The 16,674-nt window shown below is 33.3% G+C and overlaps 2 protein-coding genes across 8 annotated transcripts; both read right to left on the bottom strand.

The window, feature by feature from the left end:
- Positions 1–306: 306 nt before the first annotated feature.
- On the bottom strand, positions 307–5,895 carry LOC107413324 (2-oxoglutarate and iron-dependent oxygenase domain-containing protein CP2). Its single transcript, XM_016021235.4, has 9 exons — positions 5,085–5,895; positions 4,396–4,443; positions 3,947–4,123; positions 3,703–3,853; positions 3,485–3,571; positions 2,400–2,524; positions 1,751–1,869; positions 842–953; positions 307–733 (listed from the first exon to the last, which is right to left on the bottom strand). Exons 1-9 carry the CDS (start codon positions 5,385–5,387, stop codon positions 698–700), a joined length of 1,158 nt encoding a protein of 385 aa, XP_015876721.2. The 5' UTR covers positions 5,388–5,895; the 3' UTR covers positions 307–697.
- Positions 5,896–6,245: 350 nt separating this feature from the next.
- Positions 6,246–14,406, bottom strand: LOC107413354 (protein PHYTOCHROME-DEPENDENT LATE-FLOWERING). Of its 7 annotated transcripts, none has more exons than XM_048462258.2 (13): positions 14,142–14,406; positions 13,868–13,984; positions 12,590–12,677; positions 12,442–12,506; positions 12,263–12,325; positions 11,087–11,167; positions 10,828–10,986; positions 10,631–10,729; positions 9,031–10,229; positions 8,692–8,924; positions 8,443–8,579; positions 7,674–7,712; positions 6,246–7,591 (listed from the first exon to the last, which is right to left on the bottom strand). In XM_048462258.2, exons 1-13 carry the CDS (start codon positions 14,268–14,270, stop codon positions 6,530–6,532), a joined length of 3,471 nt encoding a protein of 1,156 aa, XP_048318215.1. In that variant the 5' UTR covers positions 14,271–14,406; the 3' UTR covers positions 6,246–6,529. The 7 variants fall into 7 exon arrangements, with proteins under 7 accessions (XP_048318215.1, XP_048318214.1, XP_048318216.1 ...); XM_048462257.2 differs by having other exon boundaries at positions 8,443–8,591; positions 14,142–14,401; XM_048462259.2 differs by lacking the exon at positions 11,087–11,167 and having other exon boundaries at positions 8,443–8,591; positions 14,142–14,402.
- Positions 14,407–16,674: the final 2,268 nt, after the last annotated feature.

Here is a 16,674-nt window from a genome sequence, read left to right as displayed (position 1 = left end):
ATACGAAATAAATAATTCCTTATTTTTAATATTAATTTCTTATTACTTTTACCATTTAATTTAATTGGCTCAAATAATCTGCATTAATACGAAATATATAAGTCCTTATTTTTAATATTAATTTCTTATTATTTTTACCATTTTATTTAATTGGCTCAAATAATCTGCATTAATACGTAAATATTGAGAAACAGATTCATTATACAGAATATCGATAATCTATTACCACTGAAAATTGAGGATCGCATTTGCACTCCTAAAGTACAAGAGGTAATCCATAATTAATGTTAAGATGATACAATAATATAAGGTTAAAAGGTTTACTTTCATTGGCTTAAAAACAAATTGAATGCAAATACATTCAATAATCATATCGCTGGCATGGCATGAAAGTTGTATTGACATTAGTTGAAGTTCAAGTAAGCAGGGATCAGATTTACTCTAAAAGGGATCTGAATGTACAACTACCTTACAAGTTACAAGAAGATGGAAGCATGGTAGACAACCTTCATGTATTACCAACAAATTACTTGCTACATAATAAATATACTACAGAACAATAAAAAACCTGAAAATAAAAAAATTTAAAAAAAAAATTAAAAAAGAAAGAAAAAGAACCTCCTATTTGTTGGTAAAAGCTGAGATGTCGTAAAATTTACAGCTTCACAAGCAAAAAACTTGCATACAGAAAACAAGCTCAAGTGGTAGCTTTTCCATCCCTCTTCAGTAATTCCTGAACAAATCAGACACCAAATTTTAAAATAGAGGTAAAGAAAAAAAAAAAAACAAAAGGCCTTTAGATTTTTCTCTGTTAATCATAATATTATTAAGCATATCATACCATTTTGGTGGCAGCAATTGATAGACGCTGCCTTTCTTTCTTCTCACGCTGGCACTCTCCACACCAGCTAGAACAATCTTTCTGATATTTCCTCAGCTCTCTATATACAGAACTACAAGAAGATTGTAAACGCAAACTGAATAATCAATTTATAACTATTATAACCCGCACACAATAGAAAATAAGAAATGCAATGGAAATGGTGCCAAAAGTACAGGCAACAAAATGCTAGATGTTTGATACTAGTAACTAACTTGAAAAAAAATCTATTTACTAGAGCTTTGGGCTTATAATTACACAAGTACCAAAATAATTGTTAATCCAGAAGAAGAAAAAGAAGAAGGGCCGTAGATTTTTTAGCAATAGAACAGTTGAAGAATGCAGAAACTGGTGGGCTTGTCAGGAACCAGCCTGAAGGGATAAGGCTCTAGATGGCCTAATTTGTTGTAAAGCAACGATTAAGCATACCGCATAGAAAACTAAAAGGAACCATAGAATCAAGTTTTTAGAATGATTTTTGCTCTTCTTAGAATCAAGTTTTTAGAAGTACTGCTATCGAGTTTTTTCTTGAGAACTGTTATTCATAGCATTCATTCTGCCCTTTGCATGATCAGTAGAGAAAGACTGGGACAGACTATTGAAAAACTATCCTCCGTATACAAACCTTGAGAACTTTCATTCTGAAGCCAGTCCTCTGAAGCATCATTTTCTAATATTTCCTCACATACCATAACCAATATCAAACTAATATTCAAATTAAAAACAAATTTTATATAATATTGAATATCTTCTTCACATGGAGGAGCTACTTTACATGGTACACCTTCAGGAGACATTTGCAAGATCTTATTAAGTTCTGGACTAGATTTCTTACATTTCTATGAGGAAAAATGTGAGAAAGAAAAGTACCTTCGACACCACAAGAGCAAGTTGACCCGGCGCCCAGCTGTTGTGGCTCTAGCACCATGCCGATGGCGACCACGATGAAGAACCGCACGTCCCAGGGCATGAGAGTAATCCAAAATTTCCTATAAAGTATAATAAGAAAACAGAAAAAAAAAAAAAAAAAAAAAAAGGTGTCAAATCCATTTTTAAAAATATTAATAATGGTAACTGGCAAAGGAAGTTTAGAATAATGTCTTTTTTTTTCCCTGCGCTTCATATAATTATTAGTCTACTGTTCAGAGTAAATTCACTAATAAAAATACAGGGGAGACCCCCGGCCGCGGCGGGGGGGCTGCGGGGGATTGTTTCCCAAAGAAAAATATCATCATTGCGAGTTCTGGAGTCAAATTAAATAAGTGTACTAAAAAATAATTGATTAAAAATTGTATAACTTGGATTCTCTCCTAATTAACATGCTTATCACATAAAAGTCCAATAAATCAATTTCCTAGCAGAAAATAGTTTACCCCAGTGACATATTCAAGGTAGCTGATATATTTCTCATGAATTTTAAAGCAAAATCTGAAGATATTTAAGAGCATAAAGATTAATATACAAATATAAAGTATTGCCTTAAAGCATTAAAAGGAATTGATCTTAAAACTTAATATACCTCTGATTGAGTTTCTGAATTGACATGTTTATCACAGCGGACGCCTCGGAAAAACAATTCTCCACCAGAGAATTGTCTACCCAAACAAACATTCAAGGTAACTTCCGAGTCATCCACATGGAAACCTGCAAAAATGAAGCTGTTGAGCTTTCATAGAAGCTTATGAGGCCATAACTTTAAGGAAAGAGGAAAGCTTAAAGTACAATCTGTAATGAAACATGTAGAATAAGCATGGTGAATTGAAATTCACTTCACATTAATTATTGAAAATGCACCAAATTAAAAACTATATAAAATGAAACTATATATGCCTAACTATGAAACTGACACTACATGTGAGCATCGTAACTTCTTATTTACAAATTTTAAAAAAGGTTCAGTACTATAATCTATGGAATTAAGGATTCAGTACAGAAGATCAATTAATATGTGCTCACTGAACAAAGTAATCAGTTAAGAAGAAGAAGAAGAAGAAGACAACAGAAGCCTATCCCTGAAAATGAAATGTCTTGTTATGTACAAACTGGACTGTAACTTCTGGACAGAGAAATTGAAACGAACAATTGATGCAGAACTCATTTCACAAATGGATCAGTTCAAAAGAAAATTTGAGGAAGGAAAAAGGAACACTAGAGTTAAATTATTATGCTCTCTTCTAATACATAAATCATATATAAATCATCTTTAGGCCCTATACTCCTGTTAACTTCAAACAAGTATTCAATAGTTGCTTGTAATTATAAGAAACATGTCCAAAATGAAGTCAAGTAAACAGAAAAAAGGTGACTTATTCAATCTAGAGTCAAGTACAACTAATAGACCAACTAGGCAAAGGCTTCCAAAATAAAAAAATAAAATAAAAACCTTTTCTTTTTATGGTATAAACCAACTAAAACTATTATAAATATTTGGGAGGATACAAGTTACACTATCTAAATTAACACAGGCCATTAAACTCCTGTTAAATTGAAATAATTGCTCATGGCTTCTTGCAACTTTATTTCAGCATGCTCAAGTAAAGCTTTTCAATACAACAATTGAAGAAAATAAGGAACATTTTCAGAAGGTTGTATGTGAGCACCTACCAAGCTCAACATCCCTATCAATTCCATATTCAACAACAAAACCATGATGAGAATCCAACGTCGATCCACCTACTTCAGGAAAGAAAACTACATAAAAACAAATGAAAAATTAGTACAAGCCTTAACTTGGGTTTTAACGTATCTTATATATTAATGAACATAATCTTGTAACTGACAAATTTTTACATAATCCTGTAACTAATAAATTTTTATATTACCTCTGGAAATTGGACGTATAAAGTCATCCAGTAACTTCTCAAGCATGGTTTCAAGGCCAAAGTCATCAAGAACAGCACCATATTTGTTCATTGTGTTTGGTCGCATGATTCTGAATTTTGTCTCATGAACCCATCTTTCAAAGTTTTCCACCTAAGCAATCAGAACCTGATAAGAAAATAAATGATACTAATATACAAGGGGAAAGAAAACTGAAAGCAAGATGACAAGAAGAAAGGACAATACCTCGGTTAACAACATTTCACAGAAATTTGGCTGAAGCATTTCGAATGTGTAAATTCCTGGAGCGGGTTCAACCATTATATTTCTAAAACTCTCCTCTGTATTATCACTAAGTGCTTTGAGAAATGAGGGGACAAAGAAGTTTGCAGCGTGCATTGTATAAAGTTCCCTGTATAGAGGCTATAAAGAGGAGGGAACAATTACAAAGTAAACCAATATCAAGTCAGTCAAGGTAATATTTGTTTAAATTCCAAAGAAGAAGAGGAAACCCTGCATGGTTTGATATTATTGTTGGCAGATCCAAACAAGAACTCATAGTCATAAAACTTAAGGTCTTTTATCAACCATACCACACAACACCATGTCAGGAAATTTTAAGGATCAATATTCAATATTTCACACCACTTTTACTTAGGAGAACTCCCATTCAAGCATTCACCATAACGACGCACCTGGTAATTTGATATGATCTTCTGCCTGTATTCCCTATGTCTTTGAACCTGTTTATTTGAAAAAGGAAAAACAATAAACATCGATTTCCCACACATACACACAGAGAATGGAGAAATAGCCTAACACAATGCTCAATTTATATCTTCTTATTTTCCTACGTTTCCTTGGAAACCAAAGCATAAATGGTTACTGTAAAATTTACACACTCAAAATTCTTACAGAGCGTTGGAATAGCCTCAGATCTTTACAACTAAAAAGAAGAAGAAGAAGAAGATGATTTCTATTCAAGTTCAATGTTTCCTAGGTTAATGCAGAAATAGAATCTTACCCACAGATCAAATATGGACAGAAAGAGCTATTTCTTATATTCGTTATAGAAAAAGTGCCAATTTTAACCAGACCAAAGTCAATATTTGACGCCTTTCGGTGTGCCAATTTTAACCAGACCAAAGTCAATATTTGACGCCTTTCGGTGTGCCAATTTTAACCAGACCAAAGTCAACATTTGACGCCTTTCGGTCTTCAAGACTCATTGCACACGAATTTCAGAACTTTCTATTTCATCTCCCCCTATTCATCCTTTTTCTATCATTTTCTAAGCATCCAAACGGAGAGGAACACGGCATTTATCAAAATCACATACAAAACGTACATACAAAAGCAGAGCTGTTGTGTATTTTATACTCACACGTAGACGTTCACCCTCGGGAGAGTAGCGGAGCAGGATGTGCCTCATGTACTGGAGCTTGACGTCACGTGAGACCTTAAGCATGGTCGGAGGTAGGTACTGCTCGAGCGAGCTGAACAACAACGGACTGAACTCCAATTGCAGGTCCTCATAGTTGTCCGGCTTGTGATCCTTGTTCGGATTCAGCCTCAGCCTGTTCGCCGCGTACTGTCCCACACCAGGCTGAACGACGCCGTTCCCGTTGCCGGCGCTCTGTGCCGGAGGAGGTTGCTTTCTTCGGTCCAGAGAACCATCTACCGACATGGTTCTGCAGTTTGATAGTGGAAGAGAATCGGATTTCTAGGTATAGAAATTGACTAAGGTCGGAGAATTATTGGAATTAGGGTTTCGGGAATTTGAGGAAGAAGAAGAAGAAGGAGTACAGTGGAAGTTTGTGCCGCAGGTTAGGGTTTGGGTTTTGGGCTTTTGGTGGTGCTGATGGTGGAGGATGTCGAGCTCGATTTGGATGACGTGTAATGTGGGTCCCACTTTGGGTTTCCGGTCATCTGCTGACGTGGAGGCTGTGGATTTGATTCTTGGCTCTTGGGACGTTTTCTTCTTTCTGACGTGGACAGTCGAAGACTTATCCGCTTTTAATTAGGACGGTTATTATTATTGTTATTTTTGTTTAACAACCTTAGAATCCATAGATGATTACGTGGACGAGTTTAATTGCTTCCCAGAAATTTTGTCACAAATCCTTGTCCAAAAATAGAGAAAAAATAGAAAAAAAATAAAAATAAAAAACACTTTTACTACCCTATGTTTTGCTCTCTCATATTTTCTACTATTTTTTTTTATATATATTTTTATACTAATTAATTCAAGTCCTTTATGTAGTCAAAAATAAAATAAAATAATGTCATCTATAAATTAGAAAATGAGGCTTTTTTTTCACAGATATAATAATAATTTTGGTTTTTTTTTTTTTTTTTTTTTTTTTCCCCCTCCTATATCTATACGCCTATTGATATTTAGTTGAAATTCTGTCTTTAATGTTTCAGAATTCACAACCTGTAGCTCAGAATCAATCACTTACACAGATTAACACTAGGGAAAGAGCAGTGCAAATATGCCATTCTCGCAATTCAAAAGTGCAGTGAATTGGATATTGGATAAATAGACAGAAGAGAAGCTTTCCATCAAACTTTACCATTTTGCACATTTACAGACAGGAACTGAAATTGTCATAACCTTGACATACACATTCAAAACATTCTCGCTTTTGCCAACAAAACAAAACTATCCTGCTAAACATGATTTTCTTTGATGGTTTTTGACAAAAAGAAACAAACACAAAATGGCTGTAGTATACCTTTTGAACACTTTCAGATATTTACATCTCCTTCAGCCTATGTTTTGCTACTACACAGTATTACTCATTCTTTGACCCAAACATCTGCAAGCTAAAGCTCAGGACTTCTTTGATCTGCCATCATCTTCCCAATACTTTTCTCCTCTAAAGCTGATATACAGTTCAGTCCATGTCGATTAGTACGTTGAGCGCTAACTTGACTTGAAGCTGAACCAACAAGCTTAGCAAAGCCAATTGCTTCCGGATGCTGGATTGGGGATCTCAATTCCTGCTGCTGTTGATGCATTTGTAGCTGTGGGCTCTGCATTTTCTTCTGGTGTATATCTAGGCATTGTCGTTGCTTGTTGCCTAAGGTAGAAGATATTTCTCGAAAATTTGGGCTGTCCATCAGAAATACACTGGCATTTCTCGGCATTCCACTTGGCAAGGCTAACACTTGGCCTTCTACTGCTCTCGCTTCTGGCAAAGTTGTACTACTATTTGAATTCAGACCAAGAAGATAATTACTGTCATTTATACTCCCTGTATTGCTGCCAAGATTGTTTGATTGACCTGCATTTCCTATCCAAGGTGTGTGTTTTTCCAATACCTTCGGTCTGGAGCCCATTGTGGCTGTATCATTATCTATGGAACCCAGACTAAAATTTCTAAGACCCTGGTTTCCACAACCAAGATGAAATGCACCCAAACCACCTGCGGTCAATTCTCCCATTGTCGTCTTTCTCTGCATAAGTTGTTGTCTCTGCTTTTGCTGCAACTGAAACTGAAAATTTGCATCTTTACTCAGAATCTGCTGCCAATGAGGTGGAAGAGAACTAACTTGTGCAGCCATGTCAAGCTGTGGTTTAGACAAAAAATATCTTGAAAAATATGAAGCTGACAGTGCATTCCCTGCAGGTAGTAATTTGCTCCCAGAGAAAGTGGTCTGTGATAGCAATTGCATGAAGTTATGAGCTGACATGCTGTTAGTACTTTGGCTAAGCATTACATGTGATGACCCTGGATTCAAAGTTGACAAAGGTAATTGAACTGTCCCAGTTGATGGAGTGGCTGTCCTAATAACATTTTGCAGTTGACTGCTAGAGCCACCATAACTATTGAGAGGCACAGATTCTAGTTGATCACTGGCTAGGCGGTATCCTTCTCGCACCATCTACACAAAGAGAAAACTCAAAACATTGCCCTAAACGAACCAGAATTAATTCTATAACAAATCCATTATGTAATTAACGTACCAGTGAAGTGAACTGAGCAGCAAAAAGGTCCGCCATATGCTGTCAACACAGATATCAGAAAAATATGTTCAATGACGAGAAAATAATACAGAATGCGCTAACAGTTTAGCAGAATATCGTGCAGTACAAGCAAGAAGTCGATGCTTCCAACAAAACATAGCAGCAATACTTGGAACAACACAAAAATAGTAACATATATATAACCTTCTGAGCATATAGCAGTCCAGTATTATAAGAATCTAAGTCTTTGCCAATTAGCTATACATATATGAGCAAACGTAACCAATATTACTTTTTCCTAAACTATTTTTACATAAAGAACAGAGTAACAGCAAAAGACTAAAATTAGAACTTATTCTCACCAAAAGAGAGAGAGAGAGAGAGAGAGAGAGTGAGTGAAAAAAAAATGATGTTAAATTGATAAATGAAAAGAGCAAAAATCGATTATGAGAATTTTAATGGAAATAGTTGAAAAATTGAGGAAAAAAGAAAAGAGACAGGGGAATACAGTTCAGGAAACTGTCAAGAAAGTAATGTAGAACTAGCAAATTTATGAGTCATGAGTTATGGTATCTAATAATCTAGGAATGAAATTTAAATTACCTACATAAACCTAATAAAATAAATGAAATCCTAAGACGATTTAACAAAGAAAATAAATAATTAAATATCATGGAAGATGAAAGGAATTTGTAAAAAGAATAAACCATGAGAATTTTAAATTAGATTTCAGAAATGGAACTTTGTCTGATAGCAAATGGCAACTTACAGCACTTTGTAAGATTGGTAGGAGAGGCACAACAATGGAATTAATATCTTCTTCATTTCCATAAATCACAGTTGCTTCCATCAATTCTTTGGAAAGCTTCTCTGATATGACCAGTCTAATCTGAGCCTCGCTATCATCTGCAGGAGTTCCTGGGTGGCATGAAATAATTCAGCAGTGAAGAAAGGTATCACTGAAGAAGGGAAAGTAAAAATACATACCTTAGAAGGAAAAACAGAATCAGTTCCATACCTTGAGGGACATGAGGCTCTTGATGCACAAATGTCAAAACCCTAGAGTTATGGACATTAAGCCTTCTTCCATTAAAGTGCTTAGAGAAAGAAACTTTATCCATGGTAGAATCCTGTGACCTTCCATTATCCTCACAACTTGAGAAATGGGAAGCAAGAAGTGAAGTTATGTGGAAAAATGGTTTGCTTGCCACAAGTTTATCCAATTTAGGCTCCTTGTTATTCATGTTATACCTGAATTCAAGAAAGATCAAGTTTATACGTTATAATCATGAAAAAAATATGTATAAAAACAATAAATAAATAAACAACATGTTAGACTTTTTAACCATCTATTTACCTCTGAGTCACCGCTTCAATCTTCAGAAATCTTTGGGAGAGGGAATTGCTCTTAATTTCCAAAGTTTGGGGAGAATGATGAATTCCCATTGTGACACCCTTTGTCCTGGCTACATCAACCTTGCTTATGCTAGCACTTGAATCAACTATATTTGTACTGGAGCCTTTAGGACAAAAAGTTATTTTCCATTTTTCTTTATCAGAACCACTTCTTGGCAAAGAATTAATGTTTCGAGAACTTGCTGATGCACTTTTTTCATCAGTTCTAAATTGAGGATTCTCCAAATCTTTCCTCCTCCTATTAACACTTCCATTTCTTAAATTCCGGTCGACTGGCTGACCCTTGTTGTTTAGTAATGTATTGGACAGAGGGTTATTTGTCTTTAACAAAGGTGGTGATTGTTGCTCTTGTGTTGGTAGACAATCGGAAGGACCAAGTCTCTTGTCCATCAGAAAGCAGTTATTATTTATATTCCTAACATCTGAACTGGGAAAACAAGTTTTAGCAGTCTGTAGATCCAGGTTAGAAGTGGCCCATCCAGCCTGTATTTTTGAGATACCTTCAAGAATTTCAGGTTGACAATTTTTCACCGATGGTGAGGGATATACTTTGTCTTGAAATCTTTCACGCAGGGCGTTTTCAACTTCAAGTTGCTGATGTAAGAGATTGTTCTGCCACGGAAGATGAGGTCCAGAATTGATTTCACTTTGTCCTCCAGCAGCAAACCGCTGGTAACAGAAGTCTAAAGGCTCTTGTTTTGGTCTCTTGATAGGAGGCCCTTCAGTCACTAGTTTACCACATTGTCCCAAATCAACAAGGACTGAAGAACTGGGCTTTCTCAGATCACCAGTAGACTTACTAAAACTTTGTTTAGCTACAGACACACAATTGGATGTGGACAACGCTGTCAAAGCAGATAGGTTGCGACTCTCTACTAAGTGATAATTCGACGGAAATGTCAAAGGTTTGGACTGTGAGTTTGTCTCCCGTACAATGTTGTTTTCTCTATTAAGCACTGAGCTTGGAGTGTTGTCCTTTACACACATAATTCCCCTGTCTTTATACACAAGACCAGAGTCCTGGGTGGCACAAGTAACTGGAATGGGGTTTACATGAGGTGAGTTGCTGGACTCTAGGTTAGCAGCTAGCATAATACTCCGCTTTTCCTGTTTCCAGCTCCAAGAAATTCCCAAATTTACCTGCTCAATTTACCAAAAATTATAGTAGAACGTATGCACGCTGAAAAAGAGACGATTGATCAATATCCCATAATGGAACCCTAACTTCAAATCTATTCAAGGCTCGGTGCATAGAAAGATCCAGATTTGGATGTAAGATAAAAACAAATCTAGCAATTGGCAATGCTTAAGAAAGAATTATGAATTTGTACAGGAAAATGCTAAAGAACATAGATGCGAAAAAAACAGATGTTATCATTCCAACCTTGTTTTTCCAATTACACAATTCAGAAAGTCTAGTCATAATTTTGTAATTAATAATATAATTACAACGTTGCAAAAATGTGAAGATTGAACTCTAACAGCTTGCATACCATATAAAACTTTTCAAAATATAACAAAACACAGTGACTAAGTAGTACCTTTTTTATCAGGGGTTCTCCATTGTGTCTGTGGTGCAATGGCTCAGGATTCAGATGAAGATCAGGTTGTAAAGCCCTGAGAATGCGGGATTCAACTTCCTGAGATGATACAAGGGAATCAGTATGATTTCTTCACTATTAAGTATGACATGGAATCTAAGGGACATTCAAATTGCTTAGTATTTAACTTCACCGACCAATATATCTTTGTATGTCCAAGAATCATTTGAGATTGACAGGATGTCCTTGACAACATTTTCCATACACATATGCAAGGGCACCCGATGCACAAGGGGAGAATTATCAATAGCACTGGTACCTCCTTTCTCGAATGAACACTTGCGGTAATCTCGAATCTGCAAGAAAATCATCTTACTGGTAAAGTGAAACTCAAATTTTTTTAAGTGGCTCATTATGGAAGCTAGTTCCTTTTACTAATGCAAAACACAATCTCGCCTGACAAAGAATTGATCCATTGATGTATTTATTGGGTAGGTCATCAAACATATCTCCAGGTAACCAGCCATACTCGATTGCCTATTGCAAATAACCAGGAAAAGGTGAACATAGCAGTACAATTGCTCGAAACTGCAACTTACTTCTGAGCACAAAGGAATTGTTTTGAGAAAGACTAATAACCACTAAGACTTATTCTCATAATTAATGTGAAATAACCCCAACAAATAATTAATATTGTTCACTATTCAATCAGTAAATAAACAAACTATTGGACAAATTTGCATTGCTGTAACAAGCAACATTCAAACAACACAATGTGTACCAATTATCATGCTTGTTGACTCTGAACAGGAAAATAAATGATTGAATTTGTCAATAGCCATTGCTAAAGTCTGAAGATATGTAACCGGTAAATCAATGCCATTCATCAGTAGAATGGAAAACCTTTCCTTGATGATGAGTTTTAGAAATGATGAAAAACTTCTATTCCCCTGCTGATAACTTGTTCAAGAAGTAACCATTTCCTTATAAATATTAGCCAAATAAAATAACTAAAAATATTCTCTGAAGAAATTTATTGGCAGTAGAGCAGCCTCCTAAAACCAACAAATGTAAAATGAATTCAGTAAAATGACATTAGCATTTCAAGTCAAACAAATGCACCATGCTGAATTAAGATTTAATTAACTCAAAAAGCTAGGCAATTCTACCATTTTGTTACTTCCTCTTGTTTTCTTTTTCATTTTCATTTGAAAGTGTGCATATTCAAGAGAGAGAAGGACGCTTCAATCTTCCTCTTCTTCCATGAATACTACCTATGTTATCCCCTCCCAAACTGTGCAAAAATGTTTTAGATTTAGATTTACTTTCACTGGAAAAAACAAAGCAATTGTAGTGTTCTGATAAGCTAACTGCAACAATGTGTAAAGTACATTCACTTGATGAAGCAAAAAAATAGGTTTGCAAAAGTTGCAGCATTTTCCCACAAAAAAAACAAAAAAAACAAAAAAAACAAAAAAAAAAAAAAAAAAAAAAAAAAGTAAAAGAGCAAATCATTCTTTTTAATCATTTGATTGATCTATGAAATAAGCAAGTTCTAACTTCTGCACCTAACACAGCAACCAACATAAATGAAAATTTGACATTACGTTTACAATATATTGACATACTTACAGAGAAAAGTGTTTCCGATGCCCTATCATATGGATGCAATTGCTCTGGTGCATCATTGAACGACTAAACAGCATAAGGTATCATGCAAATTGTCAGTTAAAGGAGTTTATATCATATTATACTTCAAAAAATGCCAACAAATGTAACTTTTGAAGTTCCAACTGATAGTGATTGCTAACCTCAGTAACTTTTCCAACAGAAAAGCCATTTGGAAATAAATTAAGTGAAAAGGAGACATCAAGATCTGCATAAAAAGGGAATTGTCAAAAATTAAGGGCTCCTGATAAAAGCACCTAGTATATACATAATATGCATCTTTTGCATTACCATCTCTGTCAGAAATTGAGAATGGTTGAGATTTGGCTAAATCATTTGAATGATCAGTAGCCTTATCATCTAAGCCAGCATAATTTCCCTACACAAAAGCAGCTGCTTTTTCAACAGACCAGTAAATTAGTCCGACCAAAAAAAAAAATTCTAGATTTTAAGCTCCTAAAGCTCAACAGTACTAAATCACAACCTATAAGAACATCGAATGTTTGAAATCTCACAACTGAACTTCTTTTTTTGAGTAGTAACAGGTATGTAAAAATAAAAAATAAAAAAAATAATAGTATTTTTCACAGTCAATTAGATATTGAAAACAAAGAAATGGCCTTCCACAAACTTAAGGCATAAAAAAGAATGTTCAAAATAATATCTAATAACTTATATGAACAAACTGATAAGAAACCTTCAAACTAATTTTTTACAAACCAACTCAATAATTAAGGGTATTGGATAGTTATCTTATTCTTCCAGTAGAGCTCCAAGTCGCAATCGTAAGCAAATCACATTTTTACAAAAAAATGAGCCATTTTTCAAGAAAGAAAAGGAAAGGCAAAATTCTACTTGCTTATCTTCATATAATAGATTAAATAAACAAGTCGTGCTTAATATTAGCCATTCTTGAAAGTTGAAACCAAAGTCAAGAATTGAAAAAGGGCCAATACAGGGTATTATTCGGTAGCCATCTTAATCTTTCACTAGGACTCCTGTTATCAACTAGTTAACAATCGCTTCCAATATAGGACGCCAAAACGCAAACGTAAACAATAAGTATAAAAATAACATTAAAAAAAAAAAATTATATTATCTATAATTTTAAAAAAAAAAAAAAAAAAAAAAAAACCGATAGTCCTCAGTGCACCATTAACTAAAATATGAAAAAAAAATCCATAATTTGTATCAACAACGTAGCCAAATTCCATCCAAACAAAAACCCATTAACTTGACAAACCCCAAGAACACAATCATAAAGATGTGGTGCCAAAGAAACCCATTAATCGGGCCATTGAGACATTGAGACAGCCAGGCAATGATCAAATAACCTCAGGTCTTTCAGTTCAAAACATGGTGCTAAAATCTCCCTTTCCAACGTATCAACAGAAAAAAAATAATAAATAAAAAAAAAATTAATGGGTTTCTTTTATTATTATTATTTATTTAATAATAAGAAATCCATTAATCAAACAGTAGTAATAAGCACAGAATGATATTTCAAAAGAGGGTTTTTGGCTGATAAAATAAAATAAAAAAATAAAAAATAAAAACTTTGATCATTACCTCGTCAACCTTCTGCTTCTCGTTCTGAGATTGATTAGCAAGCGACCCACTTCCATCATCGTCGTCTTCTTCAATCTGAAGCGGCTTTGGTCTGTACCTAGTACCCCTTTTTGAAACCTTGAAAGACAAGCCCATTTGTTCACTTCTCTCTCACTTTAAAAACTTTTTTTTTTTTTTTTTGGTTGGTTCAGGAATTACCTCGAGCACAACTGAAGGGTTTTACAGAGAAATCAGAAAATAAAATAAATAAAGCAAGAGAGAACGAAAGCCGTACTGTTTTGAAACTCAGACTCTCTGCCTTAACGCCCACGAAAACTGTTGCCTCCCCCAAGTGTACGTTGTGTGGGTTTTTTTCTTCCGGAGTAAGCCCCTGTTTTTTACACAGGTACGCTAACTTACCCATGAAGGCTACCCACGTAGAGATCCTAGTGGTAGTGTGCCAAATGGGTGGCTCAACTTTTTCACTACTTGTTTATTATTTTCTAATCCCTATTTTCTTTTTCTTTTTTTATTTTTATTCTTATTTTGGGATCCAGGGAAAGAAACGGCCATTTTGGCTATTTGTGTTTGCATGAATGAAATGTGTTGGGATTTCGGAGCTTTGGTTTTTTGCCAAGGGGATCTTATCTGTTCTTTTTGTGACAGATTCAATGTTTTTTTAGCATAATTTTATAAGGTTTGTTAATTAAAGTACTTTTGGTGAACCATTTCTTCTAAGAACATTTTAAAATTTTGGAATTGGTCTGTGTTATTAATACGATTTGTTAAAATAACTGTGCTATATATTGGTGTTATCAATTTAATCATAACACTAATGTATATCAATATATATATATATATATATTTTTTTTTTTTCACCCAAAAGAACACTAATATATATATATATATTCTTTATTTATTTATTTTTCAGTTAAGGAAAAAACAGCACTAATATAAAATGCTATCCCAAACAACGCTGGCAACTTTCAACCCCTCCCCCACCAAAAAAATAATAAATAAATAAATAAATAAAAATGAAGGCCACATTTAAAAAATAAATCAATAAAGTAAGCGGGCCTATTAGAATAAGTGCTGGTCTGTTAAATTAATGGGCCTATTTATTAATAATTAGTTTTGTTTAGGTTCCCTGCGGATAGCCCATTACAAGTCCCAGTTTATCAAATAACAAAAAAAAAAAAAGAAAAAAAAAAAAGAAAATGTTGTTAATGTTTTATATTTGGCATTATTCTTATATACTTTGCAAAAATAAATAAATAAAATTATTATTCCTATACGGCTTTACTTTGCATTACTATTATAGTATATTATCATGGTGTCTTAGAATTACTGTTATATCACACACACACACACAAACACACACACACATATATATATATATATATTAAATGCTGCATGGTGTAAGACTCCGACATATGATTCTTTTATTATAAATAAAAAAAATAAAAAAATAAAAAAATAAAAAACTTTTTTTTTCCTTTTTCTGTTATCATAAATTGAAAGGTAGAATTTCTTAGCTTTGAGCCTAATCAAAACGCATTACTGGAGAAATCAAATACTTAACTAAAAAAATTAACTCAATGCTTATTGTCATTTTAACTATTCCATATAAATAAATTACTTATTGTATTAATATAAAAATTTAACCAAGGGAACACTTATTTCTATTTCCTTCTCTTTTTATTTATTTATTTATTTTGGGTAATCAGGGGACACTCATAGTGTTATATAGTCTTTCCTTGAGTATGATATTACATTTATATAGTTAATGAACATATAATTATCCAAAAATGGTGCATCTAAATTCCTTAGGCACGTTTGATATATGAAATAAATACAACAATAAAATACTTATTCCATAAATTTAGTTTTCTAAATATTTGGTATATCTTTGAATATAAGAAAATTATTTCATAAGAATGAATGTATAAGAATACTAATTAGTTTTAAAAATCTCAAAACTCTTATTCATATATTTTAATATAGATAAACTTTTAAATATACTTATCATGTTTTGATAAATTTAGATTTAGAATAATTATCATATATTAAAAAACATAAAATTTTTCTTTTAATTAATTATTATCAAATTTGAATATTTTTGAAAAGAATTATAAATGTTAAATCTTAATTTAGTATTTATACCAATATATAAATAAGAATGCTTAATTATTTTATTATTTTTAAGTATCCATATTTTATCAAAAAATAATTATTTTTCCTACCTGCTCGATTATGACATCCTTCAGCCATTCGATCATATTCCTAATCTGAAATTAGAAGAGAAAATTCTAAAACTGTATCATCTCCTTCAAACGCATCACAAGGAGGCCAAACATATTATGCACCTTCGATTTCTCACATATATAAACTTCATTTTAGGGGGAAAAAAAGAAGAAGATACTTTAACATGATTTAAGAGTTACTCGTATGCATTCAATAAGGGATTGCCTCGTGTCAGTTTTATATAGGATAAATTAACATTCCCCAACACAATATAAATAAAATAAAATCATGTAAGTAGATGGTGATGATGAACACCATGATTATGCAAGGTTCAGTTAATGCCTCAATGGACAATTGAATTTGAATATGAAGATGAAAAATAATAATAATAATAATAATAAATTTTGACAAATAGGGTAATGGTATTTAATTAGGAAAAGTCAAGTGTTGTAGTTTATTTTATCTATTTATTTACTTGTTACTATTTTTTTAATAAAAAATCATTATTAGTTTTGAATTAATAGATTATTGGCAAAAACTAACCTTTTTTTTTAAGCAAAAGAGCATCGTAAACTGTTTCTTTA

This window comes from Ziziphus jujuba, chromosome 12 (genome assembly GCF_031755915.1).
Source record: "Ziziphus jujuba cultivar Dongzao chromosome 12, ASM3175591v1".
Lineage (NCBI taxonomy): Eukaryota > Viridiplantae > Streptophyta > Magnoliopsida > Rosales > Rhamnaceae > Ziziphus > Ziziphus jujuba.
The sequence above is the reverse complement of the archived record's forward strand: the minus strand, read 5'-3'. Positions and strand labels throughout refer to the sequence as shown.